This window comes from Nanorana parkeri, unplaced genomic scaffold (assembly GCF_000935625.1).
Source record: "Nanorana parkeri isolate BGI_ZX_2015 unplaced genomic scaffold, ASM93562v1 scaffold924, whole genome shotgun sequence".
Lineage (NCBI taxonomy): Eukaryota > Metazoa > Chordata > Amphibia > Anura > Dicroglossidae > Nanorana > Nanorana parkeri.
In genome coordinates, this window is record NW_017307192.1 from 434,540 (window position 1) to 462,433 (window position 27,894).

Below are 27,894 nucleotides of genomic sequence, written 5' to 3' on the forward strand. Positions count from 1 at the left end.
TATATAGTGTGCTGCAGGGACTTAGCTGTGAGACATGATTGGGCAGAGTCATTGTGACTTTGCCCAATCATGGCTCTATATTTGTACTGAGCCCTGATTGGCACAGTCTTGCACCTGACCTGCGGTCAGGTGCAAGACTGTAGCCAATTACCGTTTCGGACGGCGCAGTGCATTGTGGGATGTTCCGCGGTCGAACAGACCGCGGACATCCCGTAATGTTCGGCGTTCAGCGAACTCTAGAACAGGCTATGTTCGACTCGAACATGCAGCCCATCCCTAAACCCAGGCAACACAAGGGGGTCAACTGACAAAAAATTTGCATAGCTTATTCATCCAGCAAAACTTCAGGTACATTCGGTGTGTGCGTTGAGTTAAACAGCTGTTGTGAGAAAGGGGCAAAAACGAATGTTCTTAGTGTAATTTCTCTTCTGGGTGAATGTTCTTCAATATTCGTAAATAGAAGAGTAATCGTGGAAAATACCACATTATGGCCACTCAATGAAGCTGAGGATCAAGGGAAATAAATACATGTAAGGAGATACAATGTTACAATTCTTGAAACTGCTGGAGGGAGTGAGCATATACATGTAACCATTGCTAATATGGCAATGGGTACAAATATTTATACATATATGCTCATTCAGGGCCGGATTTGCTCTCTCTGCTGCCCCAGGGCCAGGTTCCTCAATGCCACCCCCAAATGGAGAATGGCAGACCTGCAGGCTGCATACAAGTGATCTCGGCAACATCGCCGAGATCACTTGTTCAAAACAAGCGGTGGCTTCCCAACCGTACATTTAGCCCTGCTTGCCCAAAGCAGGGCTAAATGTAGAAAACAACTACCGACCCAGCGCCCGGAACTGCATGTCCTGGGCGTCGGGAGATAGGAATTCCACACCCCTGCTGCCCCTCTACTCCCTGCTGCCCCGAGGCTGGGCCTTGGTTGGCCTTGTGGGAAATCCGGCCCTGGGTATTAAACAAAGCATGAACTATTGGGGAGTCACATACTGACACTGTCATTCTATCTCCCTCTTTTAACTCTCCATTTCCTATCCCATCTGGACCTAAACAGAGCTTCTGCAATAGATCAAGACACCTAGAAAACCTTTTCCGATAACCACAGTCAAACACACAGCAAAAAAACAGCCACTTGTAATGTCCTTGGGAATCCCATGTGGCAGATGACAACACAGGAACACAGGTGGTAGACAGACAGAACGTTGACACCCTACAACCGGAAGAGTCTGAATGGGCCATCATGGAAGGAACACCAGACATTATATTAATATAAGTGACTTGTGAAATGACATGGACATGTTAATCCTATATGAGATTTTGGTGATTGGGTTCACATCTACTTTAGGATGAGAATATTGGGAGAAGTGTGTAACACAAACACATAGAGGCAGGTTTCCATGTTTGCCTAATTCCCCATGCAGCGTGTGCTTGTTGTGTGAAGACAAATTCGTATGTACAAGGCCGGGAGAGGGTAGGCCGGGGTGACAGTCACTGAGATTTCTGCTCCACAGATGAGAGATGTGGTGTGCTAGAGCCTGAGGGAAGCAACTAAGTGACAAAGTGACACTAAGTGACATTGTAGACATTGTGTGGTGACAGCAAACATTGCACATGACTGATCCCATTATGTACGTTCCTTTGTGCCAGTTCATGCATGCATTTTACACACAGCCTCGGAAATTCTGTTAGGGGGTTAACCTGAAATGTTTTTTCTATGTCTTTTCTGTCCATCAGTTCTGTTTTCTCTGGAATGCCATCCTTACCAGTTGTGCAGGAGTTTACATAAAGAGAACCTGTCATGACAAGGGTATGGGAGCTCCCATTGCTGACTTGTCCTTCTCATTTCCATTTCACCACTAACTTGAGTCATTAGCCTGGAACAATTATGCAGGATGGCTGACATGTGTAGGTTGCCTTCAGGTCAATGACTCATCAAACAGCGGGTTTGCACTTGGCTTGTACGGGGGCGAATAAGAGGGCATGGGAGTGAATGAAATACAAGTAGCAGAGGGAAGTTACCAAAGCTGGCCAAACACTTCTCAAATTTCATCTGATTCCTGTGAATTGCCTAAAATTTGAGCTGAGATTGGCTCTGTCAGCCTCACCTGGCTGGGCAAACTTCCATTGAAAAATCAAATGAGCCAGGCAGAAAGTTGGCGGCTGAACGGCCACTGCAGCCAATCAGCTGCAGTCACCTTTTCTGTAGTGCTATCTAATAGAAAGCTATATCTGGTTCTGTAGTGCCTTCTTATAGAAAGCCATATTCTGTTCTGTAGTACCTTCTAATAGGAACCCATGTTTTTTTTTTTCCTGTTCTACCTTCTTATAGCGGTATACTGAGACACCAAAGTATACCGCGAGCTGCTGCTTGTGGTATACTGAGACGCCGCAGCTGAAGCGGATCCCGACAATTATGTCTGGATCCATCCAGCTGCGCGAGTGACAGCTGGCTCTGCCTATCTAGAGGCAGAGCCAGCTGTACCCGCCCCCGTCCGTTCCGCCAGTCAGCGCTTGAGGATCGGACAGGGGAGGGCGGAATCCAGTCACTCCCGTGTTACGGCTCTCTGCAGTGACAGGATCGAGAAGTGAGCGAGCGCCGGTATGTGTGTATGTGAAAAGCACTCACCTCATAGTTCTCCTTTAACGATTTTTAAGATCGTCCTTTAATAAAAAGAAACGGTGCAGAAAAATATATTAATAAAAAAAAGACAAAATATATATAAAACAGTAAAATTAAAGGGAATAAAAGGAGAATACTCAACAGTCCTGGAATTAGAAGTTCCGACAGAGTTCAGAGTTGTATAAGCAAAGGAGAAGTCTGAAGGGCTCTTCTTCTAGCAAGCTTTCAGCAGATGATGTCCAAAGATTAAAGGGGAACTCTTCTGCAATGTTAAGACTTCTTAGTTCCTTCCTTAATGTTTTAAAACAAGAGCCAACTCTCCAGTGGCTTTGACAGCATATTTTATTATATTCTAGCAGGGTGTCATGGAGCCGGCCCCTAGGTAGGGCTGGGGAGGGAGAGCAGGAGGAGGATGAACCCTTATTTTACACTATCCCCACCCAATTCCAAATTAAGAAATGGAGCTGATTTTGTAACTCAGGTTTATGAGTTTTGGGTGAATGCGGGGTCACCTGGGTCATTACCTCTACCAGATCTGCTCGTGTTTATAATAACATGTCCACTGGTGACCGATGAATGCCTGGTGACATGCCTTTAAATTAGGGAGAGCTATAAAAGGCTTAGAGGGCACACTTGTGCTGGGCAATAAAAGATCAGAGGCCAGATAAGTAGATCTCTGTTCTGTGGAATGTGGAGGGAACTGGCAAATGACTAAATGAAGGCCTGCATTTGTGTTAGGCTCTGGAAAAGTTCCGACAGAGTTCAGAGTTGTATAAGCAAAGGAGAAGTCTGAAGGGCTCTTCTTCTAGCAAGCTTTCAGCAGATGATGTCCAAAGATTAAAGGGGAACTCTTCTGCAATGTTAAGACTTCTTAGTTCCTTCCTTAATGTTTTAAAACAAGAGCCAACTCTCCAGTGGCTTTGACAGCATATTTTATTATATTCTAGCAGGGTGTCATGGAGCCGGCCCCTAGGTAGGGCTGGGGAGGGAGAGCAGGAGGAGGATGAACCCTTATTTTACACTATCCCCACCCAATTCCAAATTAAGAAATGGAGCTGATTTTGTAACTCAGGTTTATGAGTTTTGGGTGAATGCGGGGTCACCTGGGTCATTACCTCTACCAGATCTGCTCGTGTTTATAATAACATGTCCACTGGTGACCGATGAATGCCTGGTGACATGCCTTTAAATTAGGGAGAGCTATAAAAGGCTTAGAGGGCACACTTGTGCTGGGCAATAAAAGATCAGAGGCCAGATAAGTAGATCTCTGTTCTGTGGAATGTGGAGGGAACTGGCAAATGACTAAATGAAGGCCTGCATTTGTGTTAGGCTCTGGATCAGGCTCGGAGTCCTGTAGCTGAAACAGCAGGCAGAGGCGTAGTCAACAGGCCGAGTTCAGTACACAAGCAGACGGTATAGTGTAGGAGCATGCAGAAGCGTAGTCAGAGATCAAGCCGAGGTCAGTAGCCAAAGGTATCAGGTATGAAGTGGAAGACGATGAGAGTAGTCGGTAAATTAGCAGCCAAAGGTCGGTACATGGGTAGCAGTATGAGCGGATTGCATCATAAGAGGAGCAAGGAAGCAAGATAGTGGCAGGAGCACAATAATCTGGCAAACAGGAAGTGCAGAGGTGTGGCTTAAATAGGAAGTTCCAGGGAGGAGCAAGGAGTTCAGCAGAAACTAGGTTTACCTGAGGATTACACAGGAGAGCAGGCAAGGGGCTATGCAAGTTCTAAGGTGGCTCGGCTCAGCAGGTAGAACCACTGCCAGCTACAGCATTAGGCCGTGGGTTCAGATCCGGTTCCTGACAATTTGCTCTGAACTTGGGGGAGAAGAGAATTCTATTTTTAACATTCAGACTCACCCCCATTATCATCACACTAATAGGAAGCCATGTTCTTGTCTGTAGTACCTTCTTATAGAAAGCCATATTCTTTTCTGTAGTACCTTCTAATAGGAAACCATGTTCTGTCCTGTAGTACCTTCTAATAGAAAGCCATGTCCCATCTACAACATACAGATGATTGCATGACTCATACCTGCAGAGCATCCATTGCCTCGCTGAGCCCTAATCATCCTCCAATGGACCATTGCCCAAGTAATCTGATGACCAGCATGGCTGAAAAGAATAAAAACAAACATCAAATATCATTAGGTTTACCATTCGCTGACTGGGATATGGACTATTACACCTTTAAAGACTGACAGTCCACCCCGGCCAAACTCAGCCGCGAAGTGACAGAGCCGCATTGCCAGGCCGGTTTCTCCAGACAGGCGAGTTAGCCCCTGTCAGCACATTGCAGGATGATCACATTAGGAATCTAATGAGCTGCATCATAAAGGAATCTGGAGCAACATAATCAGGTTAGAGAGCAGGAGACAGGAGCAGTGAGACACCCAGACCCTAATCAGTGGCTGTATTTATGTATGTGTGCAACAAAGAACATCATTACATTGCTTATTTTCTGAATTTACCTTAATAGAACAGTGGCTTGTTACATAACAGACTGTACAATGATTGGCAGAATGAGGTATTTATACCAGTGGAGGTTTTATAAGTCTTATTTAGGAAGCGAATCAGAAATGAAAGCGAGTGGTCACAGGCAAAGGCTGAGCAGGAGTAGGGGTTGGGGCGGGGAGGTTGGGTTGCTGGGGTATTATATGGGGTACATCAAGAGATGAACGCTGCTATGCAAAAGAAAATCTATGCCGGGGCTTACTCATAGGGCTCATCTCACGCTTTATGTCTGCATGAGTGTCTTTATTTAATAAGCAGCCCGAGGTCATAACCGAACACCTCTAAATCTAGAGTGTATTGGAGATGCACATCTGACACATCCAGACTTAAACTGTAACTGGAATTCTGTGTATTCTGTGTTCTTCTGCACTGGAGCTGGGTAGCTGCATCATATACTGTAAATTCTTACAGCAGGAACACCACTTAGATTATCCTTACTGTAAAGCTGACTGGCATAATAATAACAGGCTAGGCAACCATTTTCAAGCATACGTTGGGATAATCAAACCATTTCCAGACAACATATACACTATATTGCCAAAAGTATTGGGACGCCGGCCTTTACATGCACATGACCTTTAATGGCATGCCAGTCTTAGTCCGTAGGGTTCAGCATTGGGTTGGCTCCGCCCTTTGCCGCTATAACAGCTTAAACTCTTCTGGGAAGGTGTCCACAAGGTTTAGGAATGTGTCCATGGGAATGTTGGACCATTTGTGAGGTCAGGTACTGATGTTGGGGGAGAAGGCCGGGCTCGCAGTCTCTGCTCTACTTCATCCCAAAGGTGTTCTATGGGGTTGAGGTCAGGACTCTGTGCAGGCCAGTCAAGTTCCTCCACCCCAAACTCCCCCATCCATGTCTTTATGGACCTTGCTTTGTGCACTGGTGTGCAGTCATGTTGGAACAGGAAGGGGCCATCCCCAAACTGTTCCCACAACGTTGGGAGCATGAAATTGTCCAAAATGTCTTGGTATGGTGATGCCTTAAGAGTTCCCTTCACTGGAACTAAGAAGCCAAGCCCAACCCCTGAAAAACAACCCCACACCATAATCCCCCCTCCACCAAACTTTTCACTTGGCACAATGCAGTCAGGCAAGTACCGTTCTCCTGGCAACCGCCAAACCCAGACACGTCCATCGGATTGCCAGACAGAGAAGCGTGATTGGTCACTCCAGAGAACACGTCCCCACTTTTCTAGAATCCAGTGGCGGCGTGCTTTACACCAGGCATCCAACGCTTTGCATTGCACTTGCTGATGTAAGGCTTGGATGCAGCTGCTCGGCCATGGAAACCCATTCCATGAAGCTCTCTACGCACTGTTGTTGTGCCAATCTGAAGGCCACACGAAGTTTAAAGGTCTGTAGCTATTGACTGTGCGCTTCAGCATGCGCTGACCCCGCTCTGTCATTTTACATGGCCTACCACTTCGTGGCTGAGTTGCTGTTGTTCCAGTTGCTTCCACTTTGTTAGAATACCACTAAAAGGTGACCGCGGAATATTTAGTAGCAAGGACATTTCACGGAACACCTGAAGCCAATGATTTGGAGGGGTGTCCCAATACTTTTGGCAATATAGTGTACCTTAAAAGTGGACCTTGCAGTTAAATGCAAGATCCAATTATAATGTCCAGACCCCATCCCACTGTGTAAATTGCCTTATGATAGTATTTCTGAAACATACCCATAAAGAAAAAGATTACATATTTATCCTACCCCTCGTCTTCAACCCACAGTGCCTAGGTGAGGGTGACATCACACTCAAGGTCAGCAAGATCCTGGGATTAAAGAGCAACCCAAACCCAAAGCATAACCCAATACAGTCTTGCAATGGGCTGCCTTGTCTTCTTGTGAGATCTGACATGCTCTGCATTTCCCAGGAATCTCGCCATAGCTGCATAACAAGGGGGTAAGGTAAGTATAAAATCTAACTTTCTTTTCTTTACAGGTACCTTTTACACGTACCATCTGCACTGTACTGCAAGGTCTACTTTAACCACTTGCTGCCCAGAGCAATTTCTTACATTTGCACACGCATGATAAAATCTGAATTTTTGGCTAGAAAACAGCTTCGGACCCCGCAAACAATTAAATATTTTCTGAAAGCAGAGGCCCTGTAGAACAAAAAGACACTCGTTGCAATTTTCTATGTCGCATGGTATTTGCGCAAATGTTTATCAAACAAGTATTTTTAGTTTAAAATACACTAAAATTAAATTTGTGCACACAAACAGAATATAATACCCAATTTTTTTGGTAAAATATAAAAGACGGGGTCACACTGGGTACATAGAGACCAAACAAGTCAAGCCTTAAAATTGTGTGCGTCCTTGAAACCGCAAAAAACTACAATGACCAAAATTTCTAATAGCCGACGCTTTAACCCCTTCATGACTGAGCTTGTTTTTAGTTTCTGTTCGTAAATGACTGACACACTTTTGACATTTTTGCTGTGTGATTCTTCCACGTCAGTAATATACTTTCTTACAAAGTGCACCCACACATATTATATATTGTTTTTTAGAGGACAGATAGGGCTACATATTTATATCACATATGTGTGTCTAACGCCTCACTTAGGACAAATAAAATATAAAAAAAGAGAAAAAAAACGTTTAAATGCAATAAATACATTCATTTATTTGTCCCTTATTTTATTTTTACACATTTTTTACACTTTTCACAATTTTTTTTTTTTTACACTTTTCACTTTTTTTTAAACTTAAAAATTGTATTTTATTTATTTAATTATATCAAACAGTCATTGTGAATTAATCTCACTGTTACTGTTGATAAATTCATAAATTTTTGGTTATTATCAGGCTGCTTCAAACTTCAGAACAGCCGATAATAAGTTAGTGACACTGATCCTGCAGCAGTTCAGGATTCAGCTGTCACTATAGGTTTTCTGATTGTTGCAACAACGATCAGCAAACTGAAACATTCTTCTTCCAGGAATAGACACATTATAGGAATAGACACATTATGTATCTATTCATGAAAGAAAAAAAGAAAAAAAAAGCCAGTATAGCTTGAGAGAGATATTTCTCGATCTATACGAGCTGTCAGAATGCCGGCAAAAGCCGGCATGTGTGTCCCTCTGCTTTGACTCTCAGACACCCGATATTAAGGTATCGGGTGTCTGAAAAAGGTTAACCCTTTCATTAATGAATGCCTCTGTAGTAAGGGCATCTATTAATGAATGTTAAAAGCTGATTCTCAGCGTCATGTACAGTGTACGTGACAAGTCATTTGGTCCCTTTGTGGCTGGACGTACAGTGTATGTCTCCCGTCACGAAGGGGTTAAAAGCTTTTACGGCTCATCAGTTTAGTGCTAACAGTGATTGATGGGCCTAAAACTATTGCTCTCGCTCCGACGCTCGTGACGATATGTAACATGTGTGGAGCAACTTTAGTTTTTTCATGTAGGTGCATTGGCACGTATTTGTGTTGTATTTGCATGGACATGGGGGGTGGGGGACTTTAACCACTTGCTGACCGGGGTGTTTAGACCCCCTTCCTGGCCGGACTATTTTTCAGTATTCTGCGCTGCGGTACTTTGACTGACATTTATTCCGTCATGCAGCGCTGTACTGAAATGAATTTTATACCATTTTTTGGGGACAGATAGAGCTTTCTTATGGTGGTATTTAATCCCCACTGGGGATTTTGTTATATTAAGGAAAAATTATTGAAAATTTAGAAAAAAATAAAGTTTTTTTACATTATGTTAGGAAACAATGATTATTATCCAGTTTTTTTGTAAAATATAAAAGATCGGGTCACGTCGGGTAAATAGACACCAAACATGTCAAGCTTTAAAATTGCGCGACACCCGCAAAATCACAAAAAACTACCATACCCAAAATTGGCCGTAGGCGACGCTTGAAAAGCTTTTACAGCTCATCAGTTTAGTGTTATCAGTGATTGATGACCCTAGAATTATTGCTCTCATTCCAACGTTCGCGACGATATGTAACATGTGCGGCGTGATGGGCGCAATCGTCGTTTTCGCACGGTTGCGCACCCGACGCATGTTTGCATACTCGTATGTATGGGTGGGACTTTGTTTTTTTTAAATTCTTTTTTTATGTGTAACTTTAAATTTTGGGGGGGGGAAACTTAATTTTTTCCCCCACAACTTTATTGCTATCACATAGGGGGCTAAGAAACCCCTCTATGTGATAGCAAAAGATGTGACAGGTCCTATTTATGGATACATCAGGGGTCTCCTAAACCCCTAATGTCACCTAGGACCCCCAAAGAAGCTGATGAAGCACAGATCTGCTTCATCAGCTTCTCTCCAGCATCTGACATCATTCCGCATTCTGACAGCGGAGAGGGGTCGGAGGGAGATCGTGTGTCGACCTCCCTCTGATCCCCTGTGACACAGGCACTATGCTGGTCCTGGGCTCGCACCGGGCACAGCAGAGCCCGGGACCAGCGGGAGGGGAGCCACGGAGGGGGGGCCGCACATACTGGGACCTCATACAAGCGATCCGCTGGCTCTATAGGACTTAGGACTTTCCCGCTCCCTCGCGAGGGGGCGTGGCTGAGCGGTCGTCTAAAGACGCCCGCTCAGATCCTGAGAGCTCCCGGCTGGCCGTTTCTTTATAACTGCCGGCCGGGAAGTGGTTAAAATATATATTTTTTTATGTTACTTTAATTTTTACACTTATTTTCTTTTTTTTAACACTTAGCTTTATTGCTATCGCATGGGGGGCTAACAAGCCCCCAATGTAATAGCAAATATAATGTGGTCCTCTTTATAGAGACATCAGGAGTCTTTCAGACCCCCAGAGAAGCTGATGAAGCAGAGATCTGCGGCGAGCGGGACACACATAGCGCAGCACCGTACAATCGATCCCGCGCATGTACAGACGCCGGATCGCTTGTATTTAGACAGCAATCGCCAGCTGTTTAAAACTTTACAACCACTTCCAGTGGATGACGTACATTTAGGTGACTCCACTGGAAGTGGTTGGTGATTATTCAAGGTTCTTCATTAACCCTCTGCACACATATACCCCTACATACTCCAAGCAAAGTTTTCCAGAAAAATAGGTATAGCCCCTTCCACCCTAAGTGGCTATGTAAGTTTAATGTTAACATTGAAATCACTTTGGCTGATTGGTATCTGGTCTTACCTGGTCATTACTAGGTGTTGTGCTGTTGTTTGCACCTACCTGTAATTGGTGTATGACCCTGCCACAGATTGAGACAGCCAATAGAGGAGCATTAGGAGTGTATTTGCCTCACCAGCCAAGCACTAGGAGTTCCATGGCCAGTGGTGCATGATGGGGAAATGCATAAATACTCAGGAATTGCCATGTGCTCAGGCAGTCGGCCTAGGGGTGGGATGTACAAGGATGGAGAGGCTGAATAGGCCTCAATCCTGTAGGAGGCCACATGTGGTCCCAGGTGGGATCTGCAAATATCTGGGAAGGAAAACCAGAGAAGCCCTTTGACTGCTTAAGGTGGCAGAAAGGCCAGGATGGCATGGATCTCAGGAACAAGTCTGGTGTCTCTCCCAGGGAAGATCTCATGCTTATCCTCTATCCAGCTGTTGCTCTACTACACAGTGTCATCCTCTGCTCAACTAAGTATTCCTACATTGTGGAAGCTGGAAGAGATTGGGGAGTCTGAAGTCTATTTTTGCCTATAGATGTCTATACCCTCTTTCCCAGTTTAGTTGTTCTTTAATAAATCATCTAAAGAGACCTTAAAGTGACTGGCACCCAATTTTCTGTTCACATCCCACAACCTGGCTAAAGTACCACCCCTGAGAGTGAAATGTCAGCCCTCCCTGCCTTTGGGGGTCCACTGCAAGCCTGGGGGGGTCAGGGGGGCACTACACAGGTATTCTTGGTTCGCACGTATAGGAAGGCCCGAAGGGAAAAAAAAATAAGCGCAGGTGTATAGGGGAGACAAGCTAACGGGTTAACGAGGGTTCGGTCTTGGGGACATGGTCACTTACCTGATTGGACAGGTCAAAAAAGTTAGGTGGGGCTTGAACGGTGGTCTGAGGAGGAGGGTCTTTTCTGCAGCAGTTGGAGAATTTCTGAGGTAAAGTGAACTTCCCTCCCGCCCAAGGAATTTTGGTGTTAGTCCGGGTGGTATGCGGTTGGGGTCTTTGGAGGCCATCAAATAATAGGTGCTGGTGGTTAAGGTTTGGGGGACCTGTCTTGGTATGGTCATCTCTATTCAGCTAATTTTGGAGTGTATGCGGTCAGTTGGTGGTTATCCCCGAGGCGGTGTGTTGCGGCTGGGGGCCTAACAGGTTGTGGTACTGCCGCAAGTAATGGATCAAAGGTGTGGCCTTCAAAGACCTGCAACTTTTGTTCTGGTAATTGTTTATATATATATAATATGTTTTATATATCAAAGTTGTTAATAAAAGGCCGCCAAGGCCATTTTATAACAAGTTGGAGTGTGGTCTAGTTATTGGTACAAGGACGGGTGGTGGGTGGTCTTGGGGGCTTGTAATGGGAAAGTATGGGAACATCTATGCTACCTTAGTCATGCATTAGATGGTCAAGTTGCCCAACTGTGTCAACGGAATCCTTTTCTGACAAGTCCCTACTCTATTTTTGAGCTTAGTAGCTCAATGAGTACTTTAATAGACATATAGGGGTCTATTCACGAAGATGCCGAGGGATCTGGCCGTAGCTTCGGCCGATCCTTCGGCTAGCTTCGGCTCCAGGACCCCTTCGGTTCAGTAGAACCGAGGGGCTGCTGTACGGGCTATTCACAATAGCCCGTACAGCTCCCGATCAACTATTGCAAATTGAAATAGCCAATAGTAATGTCCCAATGCTTTTTAATGGGAGAAATTTTTTTTTCTATTCTGACATCGCTCGTGTCAGAATAAAGAAAAAAAAGACACAGCATTGTTTCTCTCCTTGGCGGCCGGGATCAGGAGGCTCCCAGAGCGCCCGGGAGATTTTTTTCTTTTACTTTTTTTTTTTTTACAGCAGCAAAGCCGCCGGACAATAGGAAACTATTGGGCGGAGCTAGCTGTCACTGCTAGCTCCGCACAATCGTTTTCTATTTACTTTTTTTACCTTTTTTACTGTTTTTCTGTTCTGCTCGGTGCCTCTGAGGGACCGAGCAGAACAGCCGAGCCAAATGCCGCTCAGCGGCATTCGGCTATTCACTCACTGCTGTTCGGCATCTTTAAGAATAGCCGGAACGGCAGTGAGAAGCCTGCCGGAGGTTCGGCTCAGCCGATCCAGATGTTGGATCGGCTGAGTCGAACTCCTTCTGCACTTCGGGTCGGCCGAACATGCTGAGCACACACGAAGCAGGCCGATGTACGGCGGATTTCAGCCGATGTACGGCTGAAATCAGCGTACCAGCCTGAAGTGAATAGCCGAACAGTGTTCGGCTCACTTCACTTCTGATCGGTCATTCACTCGGCTGCCCTCGGCAGCATAGTGAATAGACCCCTTAGTGCCAATATTGGGTTAACTGTGACTGAGCAACGAAACCAGATCTGGTCACTGTCGGCATTATGAAAAAGAGCTGAAGCAGTGCTATACAGAGAGATTTCCAGCTTATTGAAAGATCTCCCTGTGATCAAGCCCAAATCCAGGGACCAGGTGGTTGTTAGCATACATAGAGCCGTGGGGAAGCTGTGGAGTGAAGGAGTAGGTGGTTCAAGTTGTAGGAGTTTAAAGGAGGGCTTCATGCAGTTTTGGTTGAGATTGAATAGAACCTATTACTATGTGAGTGAACAAGTCTGGGTTTCCCTTTGGGGGAACGAGGGTGACCAGTGTGTTCCCCATGGAAGAGAAGGTCTACTCCCTATATGAGAAAGGGCAGCAGTGTGAGAACACCGGCTCCCTCCCTCTCTCCTCCCACCGCTCTGCAGGCACTGCCAGGGCCAGTTTTGCACCTGAGGGCCCCGGGAACGAGGGGGAGGAGTCTAGGAGCAGTGTCAGGCAGAGGGGGAGAGAGAGGACCAGCAGCACTAACCCTACAATCTGTCACCCGAGACCCTGCAGAGCCCTGGTGAGAGCGCCCGCATCCCTGGTGAGACCGCCTGCATGCCTGGTAAAACTGCCGTAGCCCTGGTGAGACCACCCGTATCCCTGGTGAGACCGCCTGCAGCTCTGCTGAGACCGCCCGCAGCCCTGCTGAGACCGCCCGCAGCTCTGCTGACACCGCCCGCAGCCCTGCTGAGACCGCCCGCAGCCCTGCTGAGACCGCCCGCAGCCCTGCTGAGACCGCCCGCAGCCCTGGTGAGACCGCCCGCAGCCTTGGTGAGACCACCCGCAGCCCGGGTGAGACCTCCCGCAGAACAAAACACAGAGAGCGCCTCCAACGCGTAAAAACTTTTTATTAAAATAAATTTAGACAAGTGCAATAATATTAACAATGTCGAGTTAAAACAGGCACTTAGCCAGCGAGGGACTTAGCCAGCCGGCTGTTTGTCCTCCCTGATGGTTTACACGTTTCTGAGGTCACGCCTCCTTCGTCAGAACCAATGGGGAGTGTTCTATTGACTCCCTTTTATATCGCGGCTCAACACAGGCTCAAAATTAGAGAACACCTTTCCTTTTGATGGAGATGGCTGTACTCCACACCATGCATGGTGCAAATGTTAGAATAGTCTTTCTCTTCTCAGATGACACAGCTTTGCTTTCCCTTCTTCTCTGCAGGTCAAGAAATGTCAATTATTTACCTGTATAGCAAGCAGGAGGGGACACAAACAACGCCCGGCCCTGGTGAGACCGCCCGCAGCCCTGGTGAGACCGCCCGCTGCCCTGGTGAGACCGCCCGCTGCCCTGGTGAGACCTCCACCAGCACTGGTGAGACCTCCCCCAGCCCTGGTGAGACCTCCCGCAGCCCTGGTGAGACCTCCCGCAGCCCCGGTGAGACCGCCTGTATCCCTGGTTAGACCGCCTGTATCCCTGGTTAGACCGCTCACACCCACATATTAACCACTATGGACAGACCGCCTGCCTGCTGGGAGCTGCTTTAAAGTGTTATTAAACCCTCAGGTGTTGTTGCACATATGTACGGCTACCACCCTTTATTGCTGTTTCAAATCCAGACCTGATTGGACATTCAATCAGATCTGTTCTCGATGTGTTACAATGTGACCCTAGTGCGTGCCAAAGAAGCCAAAGAAGAAGAGGACTCTGCGTGTGGCTTGAGTTGGCGTAGCTAGACCCTGCCCTGTGTGTACAGAGGCGATGTTGTGTGTGATGGTTTGCACATTTAACTGGATCCGCTTTGGGTGACATGGGACTGGTGGTCCCTGCGTCTGGCAAAATGGGGGCACTAGAGGGGGACAATCTTTGTGCTACTGTGACTTATCTTGGGGCTGAAAATCCCCTGTGACTCTGCCTGTTCCAGGAAGTGAATCCTGAGTTTTAAGAGAAGGGGGTTAATTTATCAGTGGCGTCACAAGGGGTGTGTGGCCCGCACCCGGGTGTCACCATTGCAGGAGTGACATCCCTCGCCTGACAGTATCAGGAGAGGGGACCCACCGGGTGAACGCCCCCTCCTGTCTCTGCCGGTGTCATTCACCAAGATGGCCGCTTTCAGGCATCAAACAGATGGTCGCGCATACGCGTGGTGATGTCACGCGCACGTGCGCTGACGACACAGAGGGGTGTCACCCGGGTTAGAGACCGGGTGACAACCGGCCTCATGACGCCTCTACATTTAATAAAGGCAAATCGGCTGTTCTCTTAGTGTGAATGTGATTAATATCAACTTTGCAAAGAATACCCAATGACGTGTAAGATAAATGAAAAAGGCAGTATTTTTGTTTGCATTTGATTGGATGATGGAAGCCAGCAGAGCTTCACTTCATTCACTACACTAAGGCCAAATTCACCTGAAAAGTGAACAGCCAACTCCTAGACCCCTTAGAACTGGATACAATACAGAATAGCTTCTGAAGCGAGAATAGCAGGCCTTCCAATCACGTTTTACATGATGTGTGGATTCTAGGTAAAGGGGACAGTGATAATTCGAGAAGAGTGGCTTTTTCCCTTCTGCCTGCCCCTCCGGTATGAGTAGTCACCATAATTTTATCTTTACTGCATTGGTAAATTTACCATAACATCTAACCCTAATATTCAATCCCAACACTAACACCTAACCCTAACATTTAACACTAACAACTAGCCCTAACACCCGACTCTAACATTTACCATTGGGTTTTAGGTAAAGGGACACTGATAATTCCAGAAGGGTGGCTGAGTCTTTTCCCTCCTGCCTATGCTCCTCAGCTCCATCTAGTGGCCATAAAAAATACTTATTCCCTATGCTCCTCAGCTCCATCTAGTGGCCATAATTAATACTTATTTCCTATGCTCCTCAGCTCCATCTAGTGGCCATAAAAAATACTTATTTCCTATGCTCCTCAGCTCCATCTAGTGGCCATAATAAATACTTATTTCCTATGCTCCTCAGCGCCATCTAGTGGCCATAAAAAATACTTATTCCTCCCTTATATCAAATTGATGTTCTGATGAAGGGGGCGTGCCCCGGGAAACACGTTAACGTCACCACTACACTGGTATCACCTAGTGGACATCTCACTGCTTGTCAGTCCTCACCTCATGACTTTGTGACACTCATGTTTGTGAGTATGATTCGTTTTTTTATTTATGTTTATTGAAATAAAAGTGATCTGCACCAGGAAAGGCGCCCCTTTTGTGCTTATTCCTTATATCAAATCTGATATCAAATCAAATTCAGGTATTTTTACTGCATACATTTACAAAAAAAGAAACTTAGTGGCTGATATATAAATCTTCTGCTCAGTGTATAGCTGGGCAAATATCCCATGGCACTGCCGACACTAGATAGAGCCATAGAGCATAATAAAGTGCCATACAAATGGCATTCGGGAAGCTATACGTTGGGCGGAAGTGTTACAAATTGGCCCCTTTAGGAATAAATGTACTTTTAGAGAAAAAGCACTAATTCTTTCTCCCCCCACCCCTCCCCTGACCTCACAGAGCCCACCCTACCCCTCCAAAGACAGAGATCCAGCCGTGGATCCTCCAATATTTTATTACACCCATGGCCGTAGTCCTCTTACTGTTGGCTGTGCCTGCTCAGCAAACTCCCAGAGAAGTCTATGGGCCTTGTATGTACTCCAATAGCAAAAAGTTTCCCAGCACACTCACCAGCCAGCATGCAAAAAAACTTGTCTCACCGCTAAGGTTAATAACAGAGGTTTAGATACACGTCTTCTGCAGAAAATGTAAAAGCCGCACAGGCACCTCTATATAGTGCGGTCCTAACGCTAAACTATGAGAGTCTCCATCTTGGAGCACATGGAGCAAAAGATCAAATTGGGTGCAGGCCTGTCAGGAGGAAGCCCAACCTCCCTTAAAGGCACAGGTATTGCTTGACTGATTTGGTGCAGTGACGCATGGGGGGTCTCAGCTGCCGTTGTGATGTGCGGGGTCCCTTGTGCATACCTGTGCCTTTAAGGGAGGTTGGGGAGGGGGCGGGTACAGCTGGCTCTGCCTCTAGATAGGCAGAGCCAGCTGTCACTCACGCAGCTGCGTGGATCCAGACAGAATTGTCGGATCCACGCTAGTTTGCGTCCTCCCGTTACCCTTAGGAGAACTATGGGGAAAAGCCCTAACCCCATAGTTCTCCTTTAAGGCAGTGCTGGAAAATAATGGCGGCCACACAAAATATTGACACTTTGGGCCCAATTTGTACATTTTCACTTAGGGGTGTACTCACTTTTGTTGCCAGCGGTTTAGACATTAATGGCTGTGTTGAGTTATTTTGAGGGGACAGCAAATGTACGCTGATATACAAGCTGTACACTCACTACGTTACATTGTAGCAAAGTGTAATTTCTTCTGTGTCGTCACATGAAATGACATAATGTAATATTTACAAACATGTGAGGGGTGAACCCACTTCTGTGAAATACTGTATATAATTAGTTATGGGTTCAGATAGGCTTTTGGGATATATTATTCGAAAACAGAGCTGCATTCATTTGTGCCTTTTCTATCTGCCTGAAATTTAGCTTTAAATTATTTTTTTATGCACTAATAGTAAATATGAAAAACCGCCACTTAAAAACGGAGTAGGAAAAATCAACCGTAACACAATTTAAATATGATTGAGAGCAACATAGATGTGTCCCTACAAAAAAAAATGTAATGAGTAAAATGAACAGCCGGACTCGCCTTCCATCAATACCCTACGAGTGTTTTATTGTATAACAGTTGTGCAGAATGTGACAGATGAATGATCAGAGGAATTGAACACAAACGTTGGCAATTGGTTAGTCTGGCTGGCTAGAAATTTTCAACACATTCCCCACTGTGAGAGCTGGCGGAGTTGGAATGGCAGAATCATACACACGGTCCTATGTGGTGATTGCCCAATAGCGGAAGTTTACTTTTCCCAACAAACATCATTTTCCTGGCCAAGTAACAAAACCGCAGTGAATGGCAACTCTAAAGCATCCTGGTAATAATGATGGAGGGATGCTGGAAGAGCTGATGCAGCAATGATACTGTATCATAAAATAATTAGTAAATGAGATAGTCTGCAGAAGCTGGGCAGTGTTAATCCAGAGACGTACTGCAGGCCCCTGTCATAAAAGACAGGCTGAGCGATGCGTTTTTAATGTAGGTAATTATTGAGATGAATTTTGGTGAGGTGGTTCCCAGCATTAGAGCGCAGACATTGATCTGTGATTGGGGCATCGATCCTACTGTTATATGAGAGCAGTCCAGTCATAAACTCAGCATAATGAGACAAGCTTCGCTGCAGATCTCTATAGTGCCCTTGCGCGGCCATATATCAAAATGAAAGCCAGAGACAGCAAGCAGCCGGTGCTAGGGGGAAAGAGCCGGGACAATTACAGAAAAGCAGCCTTCCACACAGCACGTATGACATCATTAGAGGCGACGGTATTTGGAGAAAGCCAGGAAATACATGGGAAGGATGGTATGGCTTAGGAGACCCTCAGACCGCCATGGGGTTGGATCTGCTCCAAGCTTTGCTTGTCATTCTAAGGCTTTGAGCCGTAACAAGTGATCAATGGAAGAGCTTTTATCGCTCACGTTTCCACCTGCAGGAAACTCTCAATGGCCATTTAAGATCTAAGAAGAGAAAGTAGTTCCGTCAGTGCACTATGCACATGTTGAGGTTGCTATCTGTCCCTGTTTGCTGGGGACAGACACCTCAAAATGGCAAATAAGCACCCCCCAGCGCTGTCCCTGGCAGCAGTGGCAGATCTAGTCTACAACTTCATGTGAGAGGCATGGCTGGCAGGACATTGGCACCATGCTGTCTGTAGGGGCCCCTTGGTAGGTAACCTTTACTTTACTCTAATATACCCAAGTCTCGAAAAAAAAAAAAAATTTGCAGGAGGTTCAGACAACCAGCAGTTCTTTCATCTGCTCTTGCGTTAGGGTTAAATGTTAAGGTTAGGTGTTAGGGTTGAATGTTAGAGTGAGGTGTTAGGGTTAGGTGTTAGTGGTAGGTGTTAGGGAGAAGCTAAAAGTCAGAGACACATTATGGGGTCGATTTATAAACAATTTGCAAAGCCATTCACCCTGTGAATCTCTGTGAACGTTTGTTCTGTACGAATAGAGGCAAGAACAAAAGTTCTTAGTATATTTTCTTTTCAGGTCGAATGTAACATTCAGAAAATAGCGCATTATGGCCGCCAGATGGAGCTGAGGAGCATAGAGCAGAATAATATTTCACATGCTCCTCATGCTGCATGCTCTATTTTTTTGTGTTTGCAGTGGACTGGAACACAGGCAATGTTTTACCACGCATCCAATCGCACTGCGGGCCGCAGCACCATTGACTTCAAGGCACCACCACGCCCCCTCCTGCCCGGGAACAAAGGGGGAAGTTGAGTGAGCGATTGCTGTGCGTTCCAGCAGCTACAGCTCTGGAACTCATCGCAATTGGTGTGAACTTGCCCTAAAACAAGATATCAGGGTCAGTGCTCAGGGGACCAGCTGATTCTGCAGGAGCAAAAACTTTACAACATCAAGGGGCCGCGTCCATTGTAATTGCTTAATAACCTTTTGACTTTGATATTACTTTATTGTATCTACTGCAAGGTCTACGTTAAGAAAACTGTTGTCACTGAAAACGACTGTAACGTCCTACAAAATGACCTTCCCGTTATAGAAAAGAAAGTATTTGTTCTGCAATGAGATTGATATTACGTTTTGCTGTCGTCTTAGATAATTGTAGATGTTTCCTGCGGCCAGCAAATGGCAAGTGACACAAACACAGAACGTTTCATGCCGGGGACATGCAGACCACCTCTCCTCGTTCCCTGCGCAGGAAGCACCGCCGAGCATCTGTGGTTCACCACTCATGCTACATCCCTCCTGCTCCCTCCATCCAGCCTTCAACATCACGATTCTCGCCCATTAAGTAAACCCTGCAGGGCATTGCACCATAAACCTGCTCAGTGCCACACAGCCAGGAAAGCATCACTCAAAGGTCACTCTTGTCACCTCATCAACATGTCATTTAGCGACATTTAAAGGTCAGCAGTCAACTCAAAGCATTAAAATGAAGGACAGCGTGTGACACGGGGGTAATGTGATGTCCTGTACACCAACAATGTGACCCAATGGCAGGGGAGTGTCACTGATGTATGGAGTCCGCCTACACAATGGTTATGTGCGTCCCGAGAACAATTATATACGTTCCATGCTGGAGGCTGACTTTGTATTGCGGAGGATGAGCGGTTTTATATATGATTGTTATGCACTGTACAATGTATAGAACCAGCAGATGATGGAAATGCTTCAGTTTTAAGTGAGCATCTCCAAAGGGTAATGCAGATAGATGGGATCAAGGGGGACACAGCATTCGGATACAACGATGGGACTTTTGTTGCAAGAAGGGTTGGCGTGTGGAGCGACAATCCCAGTGCTGGAGAGCTGAGCCTGCAAGCATGAGGCTAAGCTTACTTATAGAAGAGTTAATGATAGGGTTACAGGGAGCTACTGGAATGATTAGGGTTACAGGGAAGGTTAGTGCTAGGATTATAGAGAGGGTTAGGGTTACAGGAAGAGCTAGTGTTAGATTAGTGACAGGGGGACAGGAAGGGTTAGTGTTAGGGTAATGTTAGGGCTACAGGAAAGGTTGGTGTTAGGGTAACAGGGAGGGTTAATGTTAGGGTTTTAGTCAGGCCTGGATTTCCCACAAGGCCACCGAGGTCCGGCCTCAGGGCGGCAGAGGGGCGGCAGCGGTGACCTTGTGGGGAAGTTGCGGGCGCCGGTGTAAGGTATTTAGTTACAGTAGGGTTACAGGGAGAACAAGTGTTAAGAGTTAGTGATAGGAGAACATGAAAAGTTAGTGTTAGGGTTACATTTAGATTTAAAGTTACAGTGAGGGGTAATGGTAGAGTTAGTGATAGGGGAAGAGGAAGGGTTAGTGTTACGGTTAAAGTGACATTAAACCCTCAGATTTTTTTACATAAACCAATACTGTAATGTGCGCCTTACTGTAATCCATGGTTGTTTCCCTTCTCTTTGCTGCTCTTCCTTTTAAATCCTCATGTCTTCTCATGCTGGGGGAGAACTTCCCTTTGCAGCTGAGTGCCTCTTCCTGTAGTGCTGGCTCAGGTTGTGAACCTGCACACATACACCATGTATCCATTTCAGAGACAAGGCAGTCTGCTGCAAAACAGAAGTTCTCCCCAAGCATGAGAACAGATACAGATTTAAAAGGAAGAGCAGCAAAGAGAAGGGAAACAACCATGGATTACAGTAAGGCACACATTACAATATTGTTTTATGTTAAAAAATCTGAGGGTTTAATGTCACTTTAAGTAGACAGTTAGTGTTTGTATTACAGTTAGGTTGAGAGTTATGGGGGGGTTAGTGTTAGAGTTACATTTAGATTTAAAGTTGCAAGGAGGGGCAATGGTGGAGTTAGTGATAGGGGAACAGGAAGGGTTAGTGTTCAGTGGAAAGTTAGTGTTTATAGTACAGATAGGTTTAGAGTTACAGGGAGGTTAGTGTTAGAATTACTGGGAAGGTGGGTTAGTTTTAGGGATACCAGAATGGTTAGGGTTACAAGGAAGATTAGTGATAGGCTTATAGGTAGGGTTACAGGAAGTGTTAGGGTTACAGGGAGGGTTAATGTTAGGGCTACAGGGAAAGTTAGTCTTAGGGTTACAGGAAGAGATAGTATTAGATTCGTGTTAGGGGAACAGTAAGAGTTAATGTTAGCATTAAGTGGAAAATTAGAATTAGTGTTAGAGTTAGGTTAAGAGTTACAGGTCCCCACATCTCCTATTTGCTGCCTGTTTCAGAGATGCAACAGGAAGTTATAGGAAATCTCTTCAAAGCGAGGGGAAATTCCCTCTTGGTCAATTGCCATTGACGTTCCCGACAGAAGATTTCCCGTCACCTCTTGTTCCTGTGACAATTTTGAATTTATGGATTTCCAGTCACTCTCTGTATTGCAGCCAATGGTCACCAGAATGGGGGAAGTACACCTCCCCAGTGAGGACACAGACACCAATAAAAATCCGACTTCTTTCTTTATACCAAACCAAGCAAATGTTGGCTTTTACTGGGCATTTAGGGTTCAATGACCTCTGGTCTTGAAATGGTTAAAAGAACGCTCCCAAACCAATGCCTGTGTCTTTGGATCACTGACACCGTCCTTCCAATGATCTGATATCAGGTTAAATATGACAATCTGACATGAGAAAGAAATGTGAATGATGAAATTAGAGGACACAAAAAACCTGCAGCTTTGTATGAGTTGGCTGAGCGTCATCCCGGACCACCTCCAGCAGGTGACCCTTTGATTGCAAACAGCGAACTAATACAAAGGAGAGAGAAGTCAATGGTGGATGCACAATGCTGGTAAATCAGAAGAGATCACACCGCCAATCACATTCTGATTCTCTATAGTTCTAGAGCTCCATGGGGGCCTGAAATGGACAATGCAACCGGTTGATATTGAAATCAAGAACTGCACTTCTAACATTTCTATGCAGGAGGCCGTAGTCCTAAAGCCTTTTTAAAACTTTATTCAGTCCTAGGAATACATTAATGGTGACGCCCTCAGGACACTTTACCACTTTCCATAGCTCCCAACGGCACCCTCATTATGGAGCCAAACCTCTCTGTCCCTCTTCTGTTCTCATTGCCCCTCTGCTGGGTCTAATTTATAGACCTCTATAAAAGGTCATCACTAGTCTGTCTAGGAGGTTTGATCTGCAGCTGCCCCATTAGCATTTGACCGCCCTCTTCTAGTGCCCACAAAGCTGTTGTCCACTCCAGTAATGCAAAGCTGAATAACTTTTATTAACATCTTCACACTGGGGAGAGAGGGTATAGGGATCCTAGACATCCCGGGTGTAACAGACCTAGACTCCAGACTCACCAGACCTTGTTAGCATCTCAGTGTAGATCCACATGGAGTACAGCAAATAGCAATTAAAGTATCAGGATGAGCAGGAGATGAGCACAGATCCTCAGCAGGAGAGACACCAGCCATGCTCCAGAGGTCCTCTATGTTCCAGGCGCCTCCAGCAGACATCAGCTTCTCTGGTTCTCCTCCTCTGGCAAGACAGCACATGCCTCCTCCATACTGGAGGTCTAGTGAAACTCTTCCCGTACACCAGCCTCTGCCCACCCCCAGGCCTCAGACCTAGCCTGGGGGGTGGCTGGACAGCATCCAGCCCTAATCCCTGGCTGGTCCTGACTAGTCTCGAACTGAGCACATGGCAAATCCCTCCAGTATATGTACCCTATCCCAGCATGCACCACTGGTTGAGAAAAACCCAGTGATTGGCTGCTGTACTGTACATACACTTACAATGCCTCCCATTGGCTGTCCCACAATATAGCAGACTCACACTCCACCCAGGGGGTAGAATCAATGCCAGACACCTGGAATTAACCAGATAAATTCCACTATAATCCAACCAGCCCTGACAATCACTAAATGTCTAGTAGCCACACCACAGAAGGTGGTGGGGCTACACAATTTAACTAAAAAAGGTTCACTACTACACTGACAAGGTCATCCAACCCCTAGATTATTGCATTTGTTATAAGCACTTGTGGGTTTAACCAATCATTATTTTTGTATTTAATAACCTGGGAATATAATGGGCCCAATATACGATACACAGCAAAGTGCTTTGCACACTGCACCGAGTTTATAATTCATTTTATGTAAAATATTAGCTACACAGAGTGGATGGGGAATCCATACCTCCCAACTTTTTGAAATAATAGGAGAGGGGGACACCCATTAGCAAAAAGTGTGTAGGCAAAGGACACCCCTCTCACCACCACGTGAAAGTTATAGAGTAGCCCAACACTTTTGGTTGCTATGCTAAGCATGGCACTTATTATGGAGGTCTACACATCTATCTAAAAGAGAGACAGTTGAGGAGGAAAGAGGGACAGGGGGATTTAGTTCCAAATGTAGGACAGTTCAGAGGTATGGGAATCCTCTGCCCCTGGTCTATTGGTCTATTTATATAGCGCCAACAGTTTGTGCAGCACTTTACAATATAAGGAAGACATTACAATCACAAGACAATTCAAGACAAGATGGTAAGGAGGGCCCTGCCCCTGAGGGTTTACCTGAGGGCCAGTGATAGATGAGGAGGTAGCTGTGTGGGGATGAATTGTTTGAGAACGTAATGGTTGAGTAGTTAGGTTGAGGTGGGATAATCTTCCCTGAAGAGATGAGTTTTAAGTGATCGCCTAAAGGCAGTAAAGCTGGGAGACTGATGGACAGTTTGGATTAAAGAGTTCCAGAGGATGGGAGAGACTCTAGAGAAGTCCAGGAGGCGAGCATGGGAGCAGTTGACAAGGGAGCTGGAAAGCAGGAGGTCATTGGAAGAGCGGAGGGGACGGTTAGGGTGATACTTTGAGACAAGGTCTGAGATATAGACGGGGGCAGAGAAGGATTTGCCCCATATGTATGGCCAGCTTAAGACCTCTGTGAAACTGCGTAGTTAGACCCTCTGTGGTTCTCCATTTAGGGGACATTTTCCAGGCAGAGGTGAGTTAAACCAGATTGTCCTCCCCATTAGATTATCTTTTTCTTCCAGTCTCACTCCCAGCCATGTGCTCTCCTTGGAAAATTGCTTATTTGCTGTAAACAGAACTTAGCATGAGCAAACCCATGAACCTCCTCCCAGACCTATCTCTGGTACTGCTCTGGTGCCAATTGCACAATTACCCGCTGTACCCAAAGGACAATAAGTGTTCGACTCGGAATAATAATGCTATTTTACTTAATGTTTCCAGTGAAAGCCCTCTAATTGCGGTTTCTACTTTTGCCCTTTCGACAGCGGCCAGCCGAGTGGCTGACAAAGGCCGGCGACGCTCTCTAGTGACGCTACACCAGCACTGCATGCGAGAGAGCGTCAGCTGCTGTACAAGGATGAGTCCCCAGCATGGCCATGTGGAGGAAGAAGGGTTAATGTCACTCTGTCGGGCCCTGGCGAGGAACCAAGGCTTGTCATAGATGCCATGTCAGGAGCTCTTGATGGATCCCAGACGCACGGGGCGTTGATGGAAGATCTGCATTGTGAAGCAGTCCCTGCTAATATTTTATTGACAGTAACATTCATTTCCAGTCATTTCCTAACTGCAAATTTAATCCTGACAAGCCGGACCCGGGTCATTTATCCCATAAAAACATGCAATTCGCGGGCATTTGTCCCGATTACATGGGCCGTGGTAATGACAGGACCCCGGGTCAGGGAACCCATAAATAAAAAGAGCTTCTATTATCTTCATAAGATGATGTTTTTCACTTGCAAGAAAAATCAGTCGGAATTCGCAAACCGCAGCAGGAAGGATGAATAGTGAAAGATGGGAATTCATTAATACTCTGATGGGGCATATTTGTTACAATATCACCATGTGGGTTCACAGTGTTCATAGGGCAACAGAGAAGGCAATGGTGGCCAAAAAACAAACATTTATTATATTGCAGATTACCCGTCATTAGATGTGGTGGCTGCATTAGTTTTCATTTTTTCAGGCTTTTTCCCCCCCTTTTTATTTTCAACTAGTGATCCTGCGAATAACACACTTCCTGTCCCTGGGTGGCTACGTTTACTCCTCCACTGTATCTATGGAGGCAGCCATGGTTGTCAGCCAAGGCTGGACATCATACGTGTCGGCCATTGTTCACTTCCATTAAATTAGGGAGTTTAAGATTAGGATGTGTAATACACAGAGTACAGGGGTCAGGGGTCTGTACTTCACAGAGTACAGGGGTGGGGGGTCCATAATGCACAGAGTGCAGGGGTCAGGGGTGTTTAATACACATAGTACAGGGGTGAGGGGTATGTAATGCACAGAGTACAGGGGTCAGGGGTGTTTAATACACAGAGTACAGGGGTGAGGGATATGTAATGCACAGAGTGCAGGGGTGATGGGTATGTAATGCACAGAGTGCAGGGGTCAGGGGTATGTAAAGCGTAGAGTGCAGGGGTCTGTAATACACAGAGTACAGGGGTGGGGGGTCCGTAATGCACAGAGTGCAGGGGTCAGGGGTGTTTAATACACAGAGTACAGGGGTGAGGGGTATGTAATGCACAGAGTGCAGGGGTGATGGATATGTAATGCACAGAGTGGAGGGGTCAGGGGTGTTTAATACACAGAGTACAGGGGTGAGGGGTATGTAATGCACAGAGTGCAGGGGTCAGGGGTGTTTAATACACAGAGTACAGGGGTGAGGGGTATGTAATGCACATAGTGGGGGGGTCTGGGGTGTGTAATACACAGAGTGCAGGGGTGGGGGTATGTAATGCACAGAGTGCAGGGGTCAGGGGTGTTTAATACACAGAGTACAGGGGTGAGGGGTATGTAATGCACAGAGTGGGGGGGTCTGGGGTGTGTAATACACATAGTGCAGGGGTGGGGGTATGTAATGCACAGAGTGCAGGGGTCAGGGGTGTTTAATACACAGGGGTGGGGGGTATGTAATGCACAGAGTGCAGGGGTCAGGGGTGTGTAGTACACAGAGTACAGGGGTGAGGGTATGTAATCCACAGAGTGGAGGGGTCAGGGGTGTTTAATACACAGAGTACAGGGGTGAGGGGGATGTAATGCACATAGTGGGGGGGGGGGGGGTCTGGGGTGTGTAATACACAGAGTGCAGGGGTATGTAATGCACAGAGTGCAGGAGTCAGGGGTGTTTAATACACAGGGGTGAGGGGTATGTAATGCACAGAGTGCAGGGGTGATGGATATGTAATGCACAGAGTGGAGGGGTCAGGGGTGTTTAATACACAGAGTACAGGGGTGAGGGGTATGTAATGCACAGAGTGCAGGGGTCAGGGGGGTTTAATACACAGAGTACAGGGGTGAGGGGTATGTAATGCACATAGTGGGGGGGTCTGGGGTGTGTAATACACATAGTGCAGGGGTGGGGGTATGTAATGCACAGAGTGCAGGGGTCAGGGGTGTGTAATACACAGAGTGCAGGGGTCATGGGTGTTTAATACACAGAGTACAGGGGTTGGGGGTATGTAATGCACAGAGTGCAGGGGTGTGTAATACACAGAGTACAGGGGTGACGGGTATGTAATGCACAGAGTGCAGGGGTCAGGGGTGTGTAGTAAACAGAGTACAGGGGTGAGGGGTTTGTAATGCACAGAGTACAGGAGTGAGGGGTGTTTAATACACAGAGAACAGGGGAGGGGGTATGTAATGCACAGAGTGCAGGGGTCAGGGGTGTTTAATACACAGAGTGCAGGGGTCAGGGGTGTGTAATACACAGAGGTCAGGGGTGTGTAATACACAGAGTGGAGGGGTGAGAGGTATGTAATGCACAGAGTGGAGGGGTCAGGGGTGTGTAATACAGAGTACAGGGGTGGGGGTATGTAATGCACAGAGTGCAGGGGTCAGGGGTGTGTAGTACGCAGAGTACAGGGGTGAGAGGTATGTAATGCACAGAGTGGAGGGGTCAGAGGTGTGTAACACACAGAGTACAGGGGTGGGGGGTATGTAATGCACAGAGTGCAGGGGTCAGGGGTGTGTAGTATGCAGAGTACAGGGGTGAGGGGTATGTAATGCACAGAGTGCAGGGGTCAGGGGTGTTTAATACACATAGTACAGGGGTGTGGGGTATGTAATGCACAGAGTGCAGGGGTCAGAGGTGTGTAGTACGCAGAGTACAGGGGTGAGGGGTATGTAATGCACAGAGTGCAGGGGTCAGGGTGTGTAGTACGCAGAGTACTGGGGTGAGGGGTATGTAATGCACAGAGTGCAGGGGTCAGGGTGTGTAATACACAGAGTACAGGGGTATGTAATGCACGGCGTGCAGGGGTCAGGGGTGTGTAGTATGCAGAGTACAGGGGTGAGGGGTATGTAATGCACAGAGTGCAGGGGTCAGGGGTGTGTAGTAAACAGAGTACAGGGGTGAGGGGTATGTAATGCACAGAGTGCAGGGGTCAGAGGTGTGTAAAACACATAGTACAGGGGTGAGGAGTATGTAATGCACAGAGTGCAGGGGTCAGGGGTGTGTAGTACGTAGAGTACATGGGTGAGGGGTATGTAATACACAGAGTGCAGGGGTGTGTAATGCACAGAGTAGAGGGGTGGGGGTATGTAATGCACAGAGTGCAGGGGTCATGGGTGTTTACTACACAGAGTACAGGGGTGGGGGGGTATGTAATGCACAGAGTGCAGGGGTCAGGGGTGTGTAGTACACAGAGTACAGGGGTGAGGGGTATGTAATGCACAGAGTGAAGGGGTGAGGGGGT

General features: G+C 46.5%; 1 protein-coding gene across 1 annotated transcript in view; it reads left to right on the top strand.

The window, feature by feature from the left end:
- Nucleotides 1–24,641, top strand: part of GFRA2 (GDNF family receptor alpha 2) — a gene marked incomplete at its 5' end in the record, with an annotated part of 79,593 nt that extends 54,952 nt beyond the window's left edge. The window contains 2 exons of the mRNA XM_018566202.1: nt 19,361–19,556; nt 24,466–24,641. Of these exons, the coding sequence (XP_018421704.1) occupies nt 19,361–19,556; nt 24,466–24,641 (372 nt within the window). The remainder of the gene's footprint in view (nt 1–19,360; nt 19,557–24,465) is intronic.
- Nucleotides 24,642–27,894: the final 3,253 nt, after the last annotated feature.